The sequence below is a fragment of the Pelodiscus sinensis genome, chromosome 1 (assembly GCF_049634645.1).
Source record: "Pelodiscus sinensis isolate JC-2024 chromosome 1, ASM4963464v1, whole genome shotgun sequence".
Lineage (NCBI taxonomy): Eukaryota > Metazoa > Chordata > Testudines > Trionychidae > Pelodiscus > Pelodiscus sinensis.
In genome coordinates, this window is record NC_134711.1 from 296,148,635 (window position 1) to 296,166,808 (window position 18,174).

Sequence of the window (18,174 nt, forward strand, 5' to 3'; positions counted from 1 at the left end):
CCCGGGTTACATACAAGATAGGGACTGTAGGTTTGTTCTTAAGTCGAATCTGTATGTAAGTCGGAACTGGCATCAGCCGCTGCTGAAACTGATCAGTTTCAACAGCCGCTGAATCTGGACACCAGTTCCACTTACATACAGCTTCAAGGTAAGAACACCAGGCGTCCCCAAGTCAGCTGCTGCTGAAACTGATCAGCAGCTGATTCCAGGAAGCCCAGGGCAGAGCAACTCTGCCTCGGGCTTCCTGTAGTCAGCCGCTGGTCAGTTTCAGCAGCGGCTGACTTTGGGACGCCTGGGGCAGAGCAGCTCGGGTGCTGCTGGCTTGGTCCAGAAGTGCGGCCGCTCCTCGGAGCTACTGGACCAACCCAGCAGCACCCCAGCTGCTCTACCCCAGGCATCCTGATTTAGCCACTGCTGAAATTGATCAGCAGCTGAATCAGGACGCCTGGGGCAGAGCAGCTGGGGTGCTGCCGGGTTGGTCCAGTAGCGCCAAGGAGCGGTGCTGCGGGACCAACCGGCAGTGCCCCACCTGCTCTACCACAGGCCCCCGGCTTTGCTCCATGTCTCCCTGGTCTGCTGGGGGGGCACTAGCTGCATCCCTCCCCCCCCCCCCCCAGCAGACCAGGAAGACGTGGAGCAAAGCTGCGGAGGACCCGGGCCGAACCGTGGCACTTCCAGATCAGCGCCGCGGTCCGGCCCGGGTCCTCCACGGCTTTGCTCAGCGTCTCCCTGGTCTGCAGACCAGGGAGACACTGAGCAAAGCCACAGAGGACCCGGGCGGACCCGCGGCTTCCAGATCAGCTGGAAGCGGCGCGGGTCTGGCCCCGGGTGCTCCGCCGCTTTGTTCAGCATCTCCATGGTCTGCAGACCAGGGAGATGCTGAACAAAGCGGCAGAGCACCCGGCAGGACCTGCGCCGCTTCCAGCTGATCTGGAAGCGGCCGCGGGTCCAGCCCCCGGTGCTCCGCCGCTTTGCTCCCGTCTCCCTGGTCTGTTGGCTCCGCCAGCAGACCAGGGAGAAGGGGAGCAGCTTTTCTCGCCCCGGAGAAGGCGGGCGGCGGGACCAGGCGTCCCGCTGTTCTAGTTCTCCGGGGCGAGAAATCCCCGTTCGTAACTGCGGATCCGACATAAGTCGGATCCGCGTAACTCGGGGACTGCCTGTATGCAGTAGGGATGTCAGTAATAAACCAATCAACAGGTAGGCACCGCTCTTACTGGTTAATTGGTTAACCACTGACTTACCAGTTACCCATCGCTTATCATGTGATACTTAGCAGTTACTGGTTAACCAATGGCCTGGCTGGGCTGGAACAGCTTCCCACCCATGGGATCCTGTTTAAGCAGTTAACCAGTTAAACATAATGTTTTGACAGTTAACTGAATAAATGGGATTTTAAATCCCTGATGTGCAGCATCACAGAAGTGGTATGAAAAGTGTTTTACTTCTAAATAATTTCTGAAATACAACACCATTACTTTTTTCAATAAAAGTTGTGGGTCTATCAGCAAGCTAGAGACTGTGTGGAGCAAACCTAGCCAGATAATTTAAAACAAACAATTGTTTGGAAGATGTCAGCTCTTGTATCATGTTTGAATTATTCATGAACAAGAACTACAAATTTCTTAAATTTATTCACTATTCAAGTTGTTTTCAACAAATAAGTTCTAACTCATTAGATCTTTCATTAACAGTTCACTGGTCAAAAATTGTGCTGTTATTGAATAGCTATATAAGCTATATTCAGTAAAACTCCAATAGTCCGGCATCCAATTGTACAGCACTCCCGATAGTCTGACATCAAAATGAAAAGAGCCTAGTGAGCGAGCTTCGGCAAAAAACAAGTCACAGGGCAGCAGTGGCAGCAGCTGAACCGAGTGAAAAGGGTAAAAAAGGGTTAAAAAACCTAAAACATTACTGTATACTGTATACAATATGTACAATAAAAAGGGTTAAAACACTTTATATACAGGGCTCAACAAATTATGGAAAACCCTACTGGCCAGACAAAAAAAGGGACTCGCCACTCTCCCCCCCAAAAAGTGTTTTTTAATGGCATAAATTTCTAATAAGAATAAGAACAGTAATTACTAATAAGTTATTAATAAATATCTTATAAACCTCTACCTTTTCCCTCTGCTGCCATGTCTCTTCCCCTTGCTCCATCAGCTCCCCTGGTGCCTGCTGCCCCCCAACCCCTCACCCTGCTCTTCTTTCCTGACTCCTGCCCTTCTCACTGCCCTCAGCCTTCCTGAGACCTGCCCCCCTCTACCAGCCCTTCTCTCCCCGCTGTGCCCACTCCTCCAGAACCCCACTCTGATCATGTGAGCTACTCCTCCTCATCCCCTCTCCTAACACCTCCCTCTACACACTTGCCCTGCCTCTCTCCTCTGGTGCTGGTCCCTCCCCTGCAGGTGTCTGCCCTTCTGCTTCACCCCCAGAATCCCCTGGCACTTGCACCCGCCTGGTGCCTCCCCCTTCCCTCACTGCCCCTGCCTCCTTTGCCCTCTTTTTCCCTGATACCCACCCACTCACCATCCTCGTGAAATGAGGAGTAATGGTAGTTCGAACTAGGAAGCCTAGTTCGAACTACCTAGTTCGTGCCCCGTGTAGCCGCGCTACACGGGGTTCGAACCAGCGGGGTTTTAAAAATGGAGGCTCCCCGCTTATGCAAATGAAGCCCGGGAAATTCAAATCCCGGGCTTCATTTGCAAGTGCGGTATGCCTACATTACCCTCCTAGTTCGAACTAGGAGAGTAGTGTAGACATACCCTGGGGTAATTATGTAATCAGACTGGCAGGCTATGTGGGATAAATATTCAAGTGTGATAAAGTGGCACAGGAAGCAAGTGCCAGGGAGAGAGAGAGAGAGAGAGAGAGAGACAGAGACAGAGACAGAAAGGGGATAGAAGAAAGGAACAGGGCTAGTTAAACCCAGTCCAAAGAGCTTAGAGAAGGAAAACTTCTGTTCCTCTCAGATCCTGAGAAAGCCAAAAGCACTGTAGATATTGTACATAGATTGTTGTATAGGGACTTAGCAATACTGAGTGCACACATGGGCAGCATGTGGTGATCCCCTTTGGGGATGCTATTTCTCAATGCCACCCCTTCTACCAATGCCCCAAAATGTCCCTGCACACCCATTATAGCCAGGGCCAGGAGTCCCCGCCTCCTGCCCAGATGAGTCCTGATTCACCCCTCCTGGATGAACCTTGGACCATCTAGAGCCCTGAGCCCCATTCCTCCAACAAAGTCATAGGAGTCCTGGGCCAGCTGAAGACCTAGGACTCCCTCCACAGCATGGTCAGAGAAGCCCTGAGCCCTCTACCCCTTCTCCACTGCACATGCAGCCAGGGGAACCACAGATTATTCAGAGATTCCCCCTCCCCCCCACCATGCACTGTTCCTCCCCAGAGCCTAAGCTATTTCACAGGAAAAGCTCTTGTTTCTTTTCTTTCCTAAGAAGAACCTGGGCTTTGTATATGCACCATGCAGGTTTCAGAGTGGCTGAGGCAGCGGTATATATTACTCAGCTTCCCAGACTTCTGTGGAGTCCAATGAGATTACTGATGAATCCAGGAAGCTGAGCAATACATATCACCTCCTTAGCCACTCCAGAACCTGCATGGAGCCTAATAAGCGAAAACTTTCCCTGCCAAGCCCACAGCTGGCATCTACAGCAGACTCTCAGCTATTAAACCCACCACCCATGAGCACACATTTCATGTGGACTGTGTAGTTTCTGTAGGGAAGAAGACAGGAATAGAACTGTGCTCTGTTACAGCATGGAAAATATTAGCAGCGTTTCCCAGCTTCATTGTGTTGTCTTTATTCAACAACCTTGCTGGCAGAGTGCCAAATTAAAATCCATATAAATGTCCCATTGGCAAATGCTTTCTATATTAGATGTAGTAAATACAAGTGTGAGGGATTACTGAAGGAAAATAGCACTTTTCATGACAACATACAGAGTTTTAATTTCTATCCATAAAAACTACCAGCAGATACCTTATACCAAATAAATGAACAACATACTTCTGTTTGCCATAAACACTTCCAAAGCAGTGTTCTGGAGAAGATAACGTCTTGAAAAAACAGCTCGAATCTCGCTGAACATCCATTTTCCATGAAGGCCTTCTGTGTAGGCAAGAACCTAAAATAAATAAGGAAAAACAGACACCTGTTAGAAGATGTTTTGACAGTACCGCAAGTTTTACACTTCAGCAAAGTCAGGATAAACATATCTTGTTGAACTTTATGGCACTCAAAAACATTAAGTTCAAAAGTGGACTGAAATGTTTAAAAAAGAAAATAAAGCCTGGTTGTAGTCTAAGATGTGGTTGTAAACATGGCACCTTCATAATGTGTATATATGTTTCTTGTGTATCATATTTTATTTTACTTAGGCAAAAAACGTCCTGTATGTAAGGGGATGAATAAAGTTCACTTGCAGATAAACAAGGTGTAGTCTATTTCTCCGCATGTATAAAACAGAATTGTCTGTTAAGCTCTGAATCCACAGTTTTTATTGTTGATGATGTGTTGTATAAAGGAAAGAAATAATAAATGGATTTCAGAAGGAATAACAATTGTAAATTAACTACTGAAAGAGTCTCAGATATTAGCTGTTTCTTAGAAGAAAGCTGGAGAGGAAAAACAGTGATCCATGATGTTCTTTTATGGACTATGTGGGATTTATTTGGAGACCAGACCAACTAGTGATCTTTTAGTCTTCAGCTGATGGTATGTTTATTTTAACTCAGTTGTTGATTTGAGGGTTTTCCTGGATGGATGCCAGAGGCTCATTGGCCCTTCCAACTAGTAACTTGTTGGAGTCGGAGTCAGATTGTAAAGCCATTATATCCCATGGTAAACTTCCAATTGTTAATTATGCTCACTGTTAAAAATCTGCATTTATTTATACTTTGAACTTAAATTACTTCAACTTAGAGCTACTGGCTCTTCTAAATAGATTAAAGAGCACTCTAATGTCATATCTCCTTCCTGCATAGGTAGTTATAGACTGATCAAGTTGCCTCTTCACTGTATCTTTGACAAGCTATGCTGTGCTCTCCTATTGTCTCTCATTGAGATCAGATGCTAAAGTGGACTTGACATTATGCATGTGGAAGCTGAGGTCACCGCAAAGATTCCAGCACCACACTCATTTTCATTTACTGTACTTGCATCTACCATATTACAATGTACAATTTGCGTTAAAAATGTGAGTACTCAATCACAGAATCATAGAACCATAGAGCTGGAAGAGACCTCAGGAGGTCATCAAGTCCAGCCCCCTGCTCTAGGCAGGACCAATCCCAACTAAGACTCTGGGAAGAGATAAGGAGGTAAACTCTGAGTTTAAAAAGCTAAAAATAGTTAATGGACAATTGCTAATATAACTTAAAAAATCAGGAGTGTAAAATGTGTTCAGTTGTAATGATGGTCTTGTATATGCCACAGTTAGAGGCTTTGCCACAAAACTCATCTCTTGACACAGAATTGAGTGCCAGGACTTCAGCTTTCATTAAAAATATAAATTATATCTCTAGCCCTCAGATGTGATTTGGGGAGGCGGGAGGGAGGAAAATTTTATTCACTGGTATTACGAGTCATTTATAATTTTTTTTTCAGTTACAATGTCTGGCCACACATAAGTATTTAAAATTAACAGTGTTTAGCTGCATATTGTTTATTGACCTTACCTCTTTTTTTAAAAATTATTCAGACAACCACACATCTTGATATATGTATATTTAACCTTTCCTATTAATTTTTTTATTGGAAAACTGAATGTTCTCTTGAGGCAGAAGTGTTGAGTGTCAAGAGACAGAAAGCATGGGAAATTAGAGGAAAGCAGGATGTAATTCAATTATTGTCCTCTGTTTCCTTCCTGTATATTTTTAAACATAAGATTATTGTGTCCATATCAAAGCATCTGAATTATTTCAGTATTTTTGTCTTGTTTTCTTGTGCAAGATATATTGTTACTTTTATCCTTTTTTAATGAGTTTGTCTGGCACCAGTCTCTAAACTCCTTTATTAGCTATTTTATTAATAGTTTTCCCCCAGTAAACTATAGTAGGAGCTATTGTTGAGGAGGGTCTTTTATTTATTTATTTACTTGTTTCACACAAAAAAAGCAAGAATAAAAATAATTTCCTACTTCCTGGTTTGAATCTTTTTAATAGACCAAATCCCACTAAACAAATCATTAGCTATGTTTTAAGTCCTGGCTCTAGAATAGCAATGGGCAAAGTAGGCCACTGAATGGGCTGCATGAGTGGCCCTTCCTCATTTCAATGGACCACAAGGCTGTTGTAACTAAAACTAGTCTCTTGGGATAGGGTAGTTCTGTGCTGACACACGTAGAATTTGAGGAGTGTGCTGACTAAACTGTGGCAGTGCTTTGATTGGATGAAGAGGGAGCACATGGCTCTTACAGTCAATGCTCTGTGTAACTTCACATGCACTTGCTTTATGTACATGTCACTTTATTAATATCAGTAGGAAAAAAACAACGCAGATGGCAACCAGTGGAATCTGGCAACCTAGCACGTGGGCAATCATAGAATACTAGGACTGGAAGGGACATCGAGAGGTCATCAAGTCCAGACCCCTGCCCTCATGGCAGGACCAAATACTGTCTAGACCATCCCTGATAGACATTTATCTAACCTACTCTTAAATATCTCCAGAGATGGGGATTCCACAACCTCCCTGGACAATTTATTCCAGTGTTTGACTACCCTGACAGTTAGGAACTTTTTCCTAATATCCAACCTAAATCTCCCTTGCTGCAGTTTAAGCCCATTGCTTCTTGTTCTATCCTCAGAGGCCAAGATGAACAAGTTTTCTCCCTCCTCCTTATGACACCTTTTTAGGCACCTGAAAACTGCTATCATGTCCCCTCTCAACCTTCTCTTTTCTAAACTAAACAAACCCAATACTTTCAGCCTTCCCTCATAGGTCATGTTCTCTAGACCTTTAATCATTGTTGTTGTTCTTCTCTGGACCTTCTCCCATTTCTCCAAATCTTTCTTGAAATGCGGTGCCCAGAACTCGACACAATACTCCAACTGAGGCCTAACCAGCGCAGAGTAGAGCGGAAGAATGACTTCTTGTGTCTTGCTCACAACACACCTGTTAATGCATCCCAGAATCATGTTTGCTTTTTTTGCAACAGCATCACACTGCTGACTCATATTCAGCTTGTGGTCCACTATAACCCCTAGATCCCTTTCTGCCATACTCCTTCCTAGACAGTCACTTCCCATTCTGTATGTGTGAAACTGATTGTTCCTTCCTAAGTGGAGCAGTTTGCATTTGTCTTTATTAAAGTTCATCCTGTTTACCTCAGACCATTTCTCCAATTTGTCCAGATCATTTTGAATTATGACTGTATCCTCCAGAGCAGTCACAACCCCTCCCAGCTTGGTATCATCAGCAAACTTAATAAGCATACTTTCTATGCCAATATCTAAATCGTTGATGAAGAAATTGAAGAGAGCCGGTCCCAAAACAGACCCCTGCAGAACCCCACTTGTTATACCTTTCCAGCAGGATTGTGAAGCATTAATAACTACTCTCTGAGTACGGTTATCCAGCCAGTTATGCACCCACCTTATAGTAGCCCCATCAAAGTTGTATTTGCCTAGTTTATTGATAAGGATATCATGCGAGACCATATCAAATGCCTTACTAAAGTCTAGGTGTACCACATCCACCGCTTCTTCCTTATCCAGAAGACTCATTATCCTATCAAATAATGGTAAAGAAAATGTCTTGCAGACTACACACAGAACCTCACTGGGCTATATGCAGCTATAATTTTATTTATTTATTTCAGGATGGATTTCCAAAGTATTTTTACCATCTAGCATTCCCATATCATGGATGTTTTGCATTTCATAGAAACAACAGTGGTAATATGGTATGTTTTAATTATAGACGTGGAAAAGCATAGATTTTGTGAATCAGACAGTACTGAACTTATACTTTTTGACTAGTGCTGGGTCCATGACTTGCTGTCCTCATTGTATCATTATAATCTTCTTTTTGTTATTTTGTGGATGCTCTCTATAACTTAACAGATTCAAGCAGTCTCCTAAAACACAGTAATAAAATTAGAGAGACAATGTTGGTGAGATAAAGACAAGTTACTCACTTTATGCTGTAATGCATGTTCATCGAGATGTGTCCCCCCCCGTGGGTGCTCCACTGTTGGTGTTGGGGCTCATCCTGGCACCATAAATCTGAGAATTTCAAGCAGTCAGCAGGCAGGCTGCTCATGCATGAGCAGAGAACGGCATTTGAAGAAGCGCGCACAGCCCAGTTTTCCCTCTGTTTCTTCGATGCCCTCGTGGGCTCTTATTGCCTGAAGGAGCGGAGAGGAGGGCAGGTCGTGGAGCACCCACAGGGACACACATCTCAAAGAACAATCTGCATGAAGTGAGTATCTTTTGTTTATCTCACCAAGATTGTCTCTCTAATTTTATTACTGTTACCATTTGTATAGGTAAGTTGCATGTCGTCTGCCGCCTGCTGTGCAGCAGTATATTTCTCACTTGCTGGAAACACTGCTGCTCCACTTCGAAGAACCAGATAGGTACCTTTCCATCAAGTGTAGTGTTCGCGGTTGGGGATGAAGTATTGAGCCCTTGTTCTAGAAGAAAAGTTCTAGGAGGTTCGGAAGTGGGTAGGGAGGTCGTAGAGACAGTTGATAAAGACATAGAAACCATTTCTGTCAAGGCCATTCTGGGACTATTAGAATCACTTGGGCCCGACTTCCTGTATCTTTCGGAGGACTCTGGGAATGAGGGGGATAGGAGGAAAGGTATATAGTAAATAGGTCCCCCAAGAAAAGAGCATTGCATCTCCCAGAGAGCTGTATCCTATACCCACTCTTGAACAGTACTGGGGGCATTTGGAGTTCTGTCTGGTCGCGACGAGGTCTATCTGCGCTACACCCAAATGTTAGAAGAGCTTGTGGGTGATGTGATCATGCAGCTCCCACTCATGCTCTTTGAGGAAGTTGCGGCTGAGGGTGTCTGCCATAATATTCTTGTCCCCAGGTCAGTATGCTGCTGTGATGATTATGTTATGGTGGATATACCAATTCCACAGCTTGATTGCCTCTGCACATAATGACTGGGATCTCGCACCCCCTTGGCGATTGATGTAGAACGTAGTAGTCATGTTGTCGGTGAGGATATGCACTGAATAGCCCTGGTTGTGTGGAGGAAGTGCTTGCATGTGTTATGAACTGCTCAAAGCTCAAGCAGATTTATGTGGAGTTTGAACTCATCTTTGGACCACTCCCCTTGTTCAACCTGTTGTTGGAAGTGTGCACCCCAGTCTGTCAGCAAGACATCCATAGTAATCTGTTTGGACGGCTGCTCATAATGGAAAGGCATAGGTTCTGTGCGGGGCCAGACTGAGGCAAGGGTGAGCCGGGCAGCTGCCCGGGGCGCCAACCAAAGGGGGGGGGGCACCTGATGGCAACTGTAAGGGGTGCGCAGCATCCTTTATAGCTGCCATCAGGCACCGTGCACCCGGATCCCGCAGTGCCACTCTCCCCCCATCCCCGCAGCGCCGGCCGTCAGCGCCCTTCCCCCCATGACCATGGGGCCCTGCATGGCCCGGCGTGTGTGCCACCAGCACAGGCCAGACCAGGCAGCGCATGTGCCGTGCGCCCAGGGGGGCGGGTCCCGGGCTTCACGCCAGCGACTGTGGCCGGCCTGCACATGCGTCGTGCGCCCCAGGGGTGGGTCCACGCTCCGTGGGGAGGTGGGCCCGCGCCCCATGAGCAGGCCCATCCATGCACCATGCACCCAGGGTCTGCACCCAGGCCCAGGGCGCCAAAAGGGCTCAGGCCGGCTCTCCTTCTGTGCCTGGGTCCATCACTGAAGGGAAGTAAAGACCCCTGGAGGAGGCAACACATGACTGTGGACATGGTGATTGGCTGATGTGTACACTAAAGAAGTCCAGAGCTGGAAACATCAAAATCGCAGCCTGGCATGCGGAACTACATAAGTGGTGGCTGCCATGTGTCCCATAGCTTGGGGCAAGTTAGGATGGGTACAATTGGGCTGCTGGTAATGATAGTGATGAGGCTTTCTATGGTGTGGAAATCGTGATTGGGGAGATAGGCTCATGCTGTTATGGAATCTATGAGAACCTTTATGAACTCCAGCGACTGCATAGGGCATAGTGTGGATTTCTGCTTGTTGATATTGAAGAAAGGCCTTTGTAAACATGATCATGCCTCTTGTGGTGTGTTGTGAGGGGCCTTTGATAAGGCAGTTGGTCCAGAATATTGCAACGCCGTTGCATCTGAGATGTGCTGCTGCCCCCAGGAGGATCCTGGAAAAGACTCTGGGGGCAGAGGAGAGTCTGAATGGGAGGACTCTGTACTGGAATCGTAGGAAACACCTGTGTGTGGAATGTACTGTGATGTGAAAATATGCATCTTGAAAGTCAAAGATTGTGAACCAGTCCCCTCTGTCCAGTGCCGGAATTATAGTGGTGAGAGTGATCGTTTTGAATCACTGCTTGTAGAGGTACTTGTTTAATTGCCACAGGTCCAGATGGGCCTCCAATCCCCTGACCTCTTCTCGATGAGAAAGTAGTGTGGAAGCAGGCTCTTTGCTGGCCAGGCCTCTCGCGCGTATTGCCATCCAAGCAAAAGGTCAACTTCCCCTTGATGAAAAACCCTTACACTATGTAACTTAAAGGTCAGCGACGAACAGGAACCAAAACCAGACCTAAAAAGTTCATGTAAAGTTCATGATGGTGGTGCTGACTGTGCCATGCCCGATAAGGCAGAAAAGGAAAATCAGGAAACCATCTCACCCCCTTACCCCTGTCACTTAGCAGACAGGGTCTGCTAGCCTATCACAAAAAGTGCGCAAAAACTCTCTATAAAACAGCTACCCCTCCTATATCAAATTGAGGAATCCCGAATAAACATTGGATGGCAGAATACGAGCTAGGCCCAAGGACTGATCACCCGAAGGCCACCTCCCGCTCACCAAACCAGAGTTCCTGTAGAGCGTAACGTATACCAACTATGCTGTCGTTGCTGTTGTACTTTGTGTTTTTTTCTAAGTGTGAGTATTGCTATCTAAACTTAGTTAAAAGTTTTGTTAAGTAGTATTAAGAGTTTTAGATAAGTAATTAGACTTATGAGTAAGATTAATGTAAACATAACTGTTGATAATCCCTGGTCCCTTATTGACAACTATTGGGACTTAGAAAAAGCTCAGGGAATTTTCATTTATTGTATTGCACTTTGCTTATTGCTCCTACTAATAGTTATTTGGCGGCCATGCATGTAAGAGACTAATAAAGAAAAACTATAATTGGAAGTATTCTAATAAAAGTTTAAAAGATATTTAGTAATAGTTTGCCTGTTTCTGCGCCTCCCTGGGTCCAGCCACATTTCCGAACCTTTTACTTTTAACCACAAGTAGTTCAAATAAAAGCCTCTCCCTTCAAATCCTTTTGGGACTCGTTCTACGGCTCCTATATTGAGGAGATGTTGCACCTCTTGGCGGAGCAGTGTGTCATGAGAGGAGTCCCTGAAGAGGGAGGCAGAGGGTGTGAAGGTTGGGGGGATTGCTGTGAAGGGGGATAGAATGTCCACAGCTGATGATTTCTAGTACCCATGATCTGTGGTGATTGCTGTCCATTGATTGTAATAAGGATCAATTGATGGTGAAATAAGTTGGACTCGCCAGTTACTGGAGCAGAAGGGAGGTTGGGCAGACCCTTGACCAAATTCTCAAACTTGCTGCCTATAGATGTGAGTTGTGTAAGAGCAATTGGTAGAGGCTCTTCTACGGTGGTTTTGAGGTTGGAAGTGATTCTGTTCAAGAGGCCGGAACTGCTGTTGTCTAGTAAAGGCCATGTCCCTGTGTCTCTGGTAAGGTGTGTAGCGCTTCCTCCGGTAGGTGGAGTGTTCATCCCCAATGTGTGCAAAGTAGTGCATGAATCTTCGCTAGAGTGCAAGGCCTCATCAGTACCTGTAGCAAATAATTTGGTCTTATCAAATGACAGCTCCTCTACTTTGTCCTGGAGGTCCTTAGGGACTCCTGCTGCTTACAGCTTAGATCCACGTCTCATTACCACAGATATCGCAGTAGAACTAGCTGCAGTATCTGTGGCATCTAGGGCCATTTGTAGCTCTGTCCGGGATACAGTGTATCCCTCTTTAATGACTGCCTTAAGAATAGGTCTTTTGTCCTCTGTAATACTGTGCATAAGTTCTGTTAGTTTCGTGCAACTGTCAAAATCATGATTTGCAAGCAATGCTGTATAGTTGGCTATGCAAAGCTGCAGGGTTGAGAAAAAGTACATCTTCCTCCCAAAGACATTGAGGCATTTGTGGTCTTTGTCCTGTGTCTGAGCCTTGTGCTACGGGTTTTTGGCCCTTTGGTTTGCAGCATCAACCACCACGAGTTAGGTTGAGGGTGTAAGTATTGGAATTCCACGCCCTTTGATGGGACAAAATACTTTCTATGGGCCCTTTTTTTCGGGGGGACGATGGCTGGAGTTTGCCATTCTTCGTTGGCTGCCTCAAGAATAGCTTCATTTAGAGGCAGAGCAATCTTGGATTTTGCAGAGGGCTGCAGGTTCTTTAGGAGCTTATGGTGTTTTTCCTGCATCTTTGTTAAGACTAACTCCTGACTGATAGCTACTCTTTTAAATAGCTCCTGGAACAGCTTAAGATCATCACTAGGTGCTGGATCATTCGGGATAACCACTTAATCAGGAGCGGAGGAGGAGTTATCATTGGGTGGTATGTCTGATTGCTGGACCATTGGCTCATCTTCAATTTGTCCTTCCTCTAGGTCCATGCACTCAGATGGGAATGCAATGGGTCTGAATGTATAGAGGTCACAGATCTCTGTGCAGGTGTAGGAGGGGCAATGGAGATGTGACGTGGTGCCCCGTAGCGATAATAGGACCATCAGATATGGTGTCTGTCATAATAGTGCCATTCCAGATGCCAAGGAGGATATTGATAATGAGGTAAGCCGTATGCACCATAAGGTGCATATGCTCTCTTTGGGGAGGAATGGTGAGAGGAGAACCTACTCCTTTAAACCCCTTGGTAGGGACTGATTTGAGACAAGGCAGATGAACATGGTGAGCCCCGTATCGGTAATGGGGAGTGAGCATGGTGACATGTCAAAGGCCAAGCAGGGAGTTCAGTTCTGGGCCTTCTGTCCTGTCTCAGTGGTGCCTACTTTTGCACATTGGGGAACAGCTGTGGCATGATGCCCTGTGAGCCATTGCTTAGTCCCCCAGTACATGAGATGGTGGCATGGGAGTGGTCACGACCCCGAGCGATGTGCAGTTAGCGTGAGGTACTGGAGGGCAGCTGGGATTAGCCTTGTCACTTCCCGGTGCCTCTGGTGAAGATTGCATACAGGGTTCACATTGTGCTGGGGTTACTGAGTGTGCTTGAGGCACTCCGTGGCTACGTCTACACTGCAGGCTTTCTGTGGAAGAGATCTTCCACAAAAACTTCTTGCTCCAAAGTGCATCCACACTACAAAAGCGCATGGCAAAAGCGATGCGCTTTGGCACAAGAGAGAGTCCACACTGCATTGATGCTCTTGCTCAAGAAAGCTCTGATTGCCATTAACAGAGTGGCCACCAGAACACCCGTGCTTTTTCTGATAGGCTCTTTTTGAGCAAGAAACCCCTGTTGAGCAAGAAAGAGTTATTCCTCGTAGAAAGAAGATTACCTATATTGCAAAAAGCCCTCTGTTCTGCTACTCTACTGTAAATTTTCTTGTGCAAAAACATGCTTGAAGTGTGGATGCTCTGTGGGTTTTTGCACAAAACCCTGTAGTGTAGATGTAGCCCGGGTGTCCTTAATGCCATTCGTGCCTCTGTTACATAAGGACCCTTAGTAGGTGCCCTTTTTGATGCCTGGGCAGGTGATCTGAATGCCTGTTTAGAGTGCGCTCCTGAGCCTGTAATAGAGGTGGCTCGATTTTCCCATACCCAAGGTGCCCGGTTCATCCCCTTTACTGATTCCTGGGGGGAGAGAGTAGGCTGGTGAGGTCTGGTTTCTGATTATGCCTTATTGACCCCTTTATAGCTTGAGGGTCAAGGGCTTTGTTAATAGACAGCGTGCAGGCTGAGAGTTCTCTTTCCTTGTGAGCCCACACTGTCAGACTGCAGCAGTGGGCATCAGAGGTTGGTATAGGCTCCCAGCAACTTCCATATTTCCCCAAGGCTGAGTATGCCACCTAAGTTGTATAAACCAAGCTGCCTGCTTGGGTTATTAGTTGGTTTATTCCTTAGGGGGTTTTTTTTGTTTTGGTTTCAGTTTGACTGGGCTGCCAGCGGCTTGTCCCTCAGAGCTGCTAGAAGCTTTTTTTGTTTGGTTGGTTTTTTGTTTGTTTGTTTAAATAAAGAGAGGAGTCTATCTAAAGTACTCAATTGTTTCTCTGACTATCTAAAGTACTCAATTGGTTGTCAATTGTTTCTCTTTGATATGCAGAGGAGGAGAGGGTTGAGCTCCCTCTGTAGCCAGTGGCCCCAAGAAGGAACTGAGGATAAAGCAGGCTGTGCACACTACTTCAAAGGCGGGAATGCTGCTCTCCGTTCACGCATGTGCAGCCTGCCTGATGACTGCTTGAAAGTCTCTGATCTGTGGCACTGGGACAAGCCCAACACCAGCAGTGGAGCAGCCACAGGGATATCACTCAAAGAAGAATATCTTTTATTGGATCATCTCCTGCTGGTCAGAGAGACTGGCTTTAAAGCCACATAGTGCTTGTCTCTCTCACCCACAGAAGCTGGTGAGATGGAGGTCCCGCCACCTCCCCAGGCATTACCCATTGAGCCTAATGATTTAGCCAGCTTTCTATCCACCTGATAGTCCATTCATCCAACCCATACTTCTTTAACTTGCTGTCAAGAATAGTGGGCAGACTAAAAAAAAGCTTTGCTAAAGTATATCACATTCACTATTTCCCCCATATCTACAGAGCCAGTTATTTCATTATAGAAAGTGATTAGGTTGGTCAGGCATGACATACACTTAGTGAATCCATGTTGACTGTTGTTGGACACTTTCCTCTATTCCAGGTGTTTCAAAATGGACTCCTGGGCCTGCTCCGTGATTTTTTCCAGGGACTGAGGTGAGGTTGATTGGTTTGTGGTTCCCCAGATTCTCTTTCTGCATTATGTAACCAAGATCAATTTGTTGTGTCCACCCTTACAGAAATCATAGACTGAAACTATAAGGTCAGAAGATTATTTAAATACTTTAAATTACAGATAATCCACCATTTACAGCAGTTTAAGTTGGTAAGTGACCCATGCTGCAGAGAGTGGCAAAACTCCTGTGGGAAGATTTGTGCTTAACCCCAAATAAGTCAATCAGTTAGACTGTGAACTTGTAGACAAGACCAACCAGTCAAACATTAGAGAAAGATTTCTCTGTAGTAACTCAGGGTATATCTGTACTGTATGCTTATTTCTAAATAAAATATTCCGGAATAGTTATTCCAAAATAGCTTATTTTGAAATAGCACGTCTACTCTGCAGGGAACCGTCAAAATTAGTCCAAGGCAGGCATCCCTAATGTAGCTGTGCTATCTTGATTTAGAGCCCCAGGATGTACTGGGGATGAATAACTTAGAATGGCCCTGGTGAGGAGCTATTTTGACATAGCAGCAGTAGAGCATCTACACATGCCTTATTTTGGAATAAGCATTATTCTTCATAGAATGATGTTTACAGATTTCGGAATAAGCCATCCATTATTTTGAAATTATTTCAAAACAACAGAATGGCTGTGTAGATGCTCGTGTTGTTATTTCAAAATAATGCTAGTTATCTCAAAATAATGGTGCAGTGTAGATGCACCCTCAGAGACCTCCACATCTAGTATCTCATTTCTCCTTTCATTTACCTCAATATTTAAGTAAGTCCTTATTTAGTCCATATTTGAAAGCACTATTTTTTATTTTAAATTTACTGAGATCTTCTCTTTTTAATCTGGTGAAGCACCTCACACATGCTTAAGCTTGGAAAGACGTTACTTTTATACCTGCATCAGATTCCACCTTTAATTTCCTACAACTGTGATAATGTAAAAGAAGAAGAAGAAAGGTTTAAAAATAAATTCAGTGTTACCTGTAGAAATTGACTAAATTTGATTTTTTAATTAATACCACATACATTCAATTTCTACTTACATTTTAAAGTTATAGGTATAGTTTTATGAGTGCTGGAATTTTGAACTATGGAAAAAATATATAATGAGACTGTGTTTGTCAGTTCTTACCCCCAATTAATTCAATGCTCTGATTTCAGCTGCCCATAGCATCCCTTGAAATTTGGTAGTGCCAGCCCCCCCCCCCACTCATTTGGACATTCCAATAATTCCATTTTGATTCATAGTTTCTTGTCTATATATCACAATTTGTGAACAATTTTTAATTTGGGGGGACTTTTTAGGTTCATGAAGGGAATAATGGAAAATGTATACAGGATCATAGGTAGGACATTAAGTATTTTAATTCTACCAATTAATGTCAATGGTAATCATGATCCCTTTTCCAGGTCATATTACATAATTTTCATTAATGGTTTAGTATTTAAATAGCTCCACCACTTTAAATGATACATTACAAATGAAGACTGTCCACTGAAAGTTGTGGATAATAAAATTAGATATTTAGGCATTAATGTATCTTTTGCTAAGCCATAGTATCTCTGATTTAGAACAGTTTAGTCTATACCTAGATTCCTAGCCAAACACTTTATTTATTTCTAGTAATAATAGAAATTTATATCTTGTATGAAAAGCATAAGATTGTCAGCATGTAATGAAATTTAGTATTCTATTCCCAATACTCATATTAAGTGAATTTCTTCAGTGTCCCTGAACTTTTGTGCTAATGGTTCAATAATTAAGTGAAATAAGGTTGTTCAGGGATATCCTTGTCTTGTTCCCTGCGCAATGGTATCAGCTCAATCTTTGTAATACTTCCCCAAGTACATGCCATAGGATTTACAGACTACTTTAATGCACTCCTGAAATTACAAAACATTTCTCTAGAACTCTGAATAAAAATGGACATTCTACTATTAGTCACAAAATACCCTGGGAGCACCAGATTGTTTCTGATTCTATTTTACTAAATTTTCAGAATATTCAGTATTGTCTTTACCATGTTATATCTTCCCCATCTTCCTCCACTATAATCCCCGATACCTGTATCTATATAATATTCGTTTGTCAGTTGCATTCATTTACATTCAATACCACCCGTAATTATAACAACCTTAATTTATACATTTCTAACAATTTTACCCATTTTCTTTTTATATGTTGTACTATATTTTCTAATATCCTTAATAATTACTAACATTAACTCCTATGCCATTATTTGTTGAGCATTCTTACATCCAATACTGTTAATATACTTAATGTAAAAATTATTCTATATGTAATAAAACAGGTCTTTGCTTACAATACATAAATCACTATTTTTTGCCATATTCAGAAATCATTCCAGTTCCCCTTTTGTTGTTTTTTAGTAAGCTCAGAGTTAGATATACTCATCTTGAATCTAATCAGTTCTCTCTACTACTAGGTCTACTACATTTGGTTCTGGTACAGAAGTAAAGAACTTTTGGGCTTCCTCTGTGTCTAGAAAATGTAGTTTTGACCCAGCTGAAATATTATTGAGATTGCTGAAAATATCAGTAAAAAATTAAGTTTTTCCCCAAGGAGCTCTTGGCAGACTTTTGTAAAGTGTTTCCCTAAGGAGCTCTTGGCAGAGCTATTTGGTTTTCAAATGATACCTAACAGCACATTTTAAGTAAAGATTATTACGAAGATATGCAGTTTTTGAATACTGGAATGCATTCTGTCACAGTGGTCCATCTTCCTCCTTTACCAAAAGATGGAAAACACAGCAAAGCTGCAGTTCTGGATCATCTCTCCCCCACTCCCTCTCTACACTTTTCCCCAACCAAGCATGCTGGTAACATGGCAGCAGGAAACAAGCTTTCCTCTTTTGCAGGAAGCTGTGAAGAGGAGTGAACTGGCACTGAGGGCTGTCTCTCTTCATCCTTCCTCCTAAATATGTAGTTAATGTGTATATCCTAGAAATTTGGGTGACGAGTAAGAGCTATGGA

General features: G+C 44.0%; 1 protein-coding gene across 15 annotated transcripts in view; it reads right to left on the reverse strand.

The window, feature by feature from the left end:
* NBEA (neurobeachin) overlaps window positions 1-18,174 on the reverse strand; it is a 748,692-nt gene that overhangs the window by 149,858 nt on the left and 580,660 nt on the right. For all 15 annotated transcript variants that reach the window (XM_075919184.1, XM_075919178.1, XM_075919179.1 and 12 more), the window contains one exon: window positions 4,033-4,150. In XM_075919184.1, the coding sequence (XP_075775299.1) occupies window positions 4,033-4,150 (118 nt within the window). The remainder of the gene's footprint in view (window positions 1-4,032; window positions 4,151-18,174) is intronic.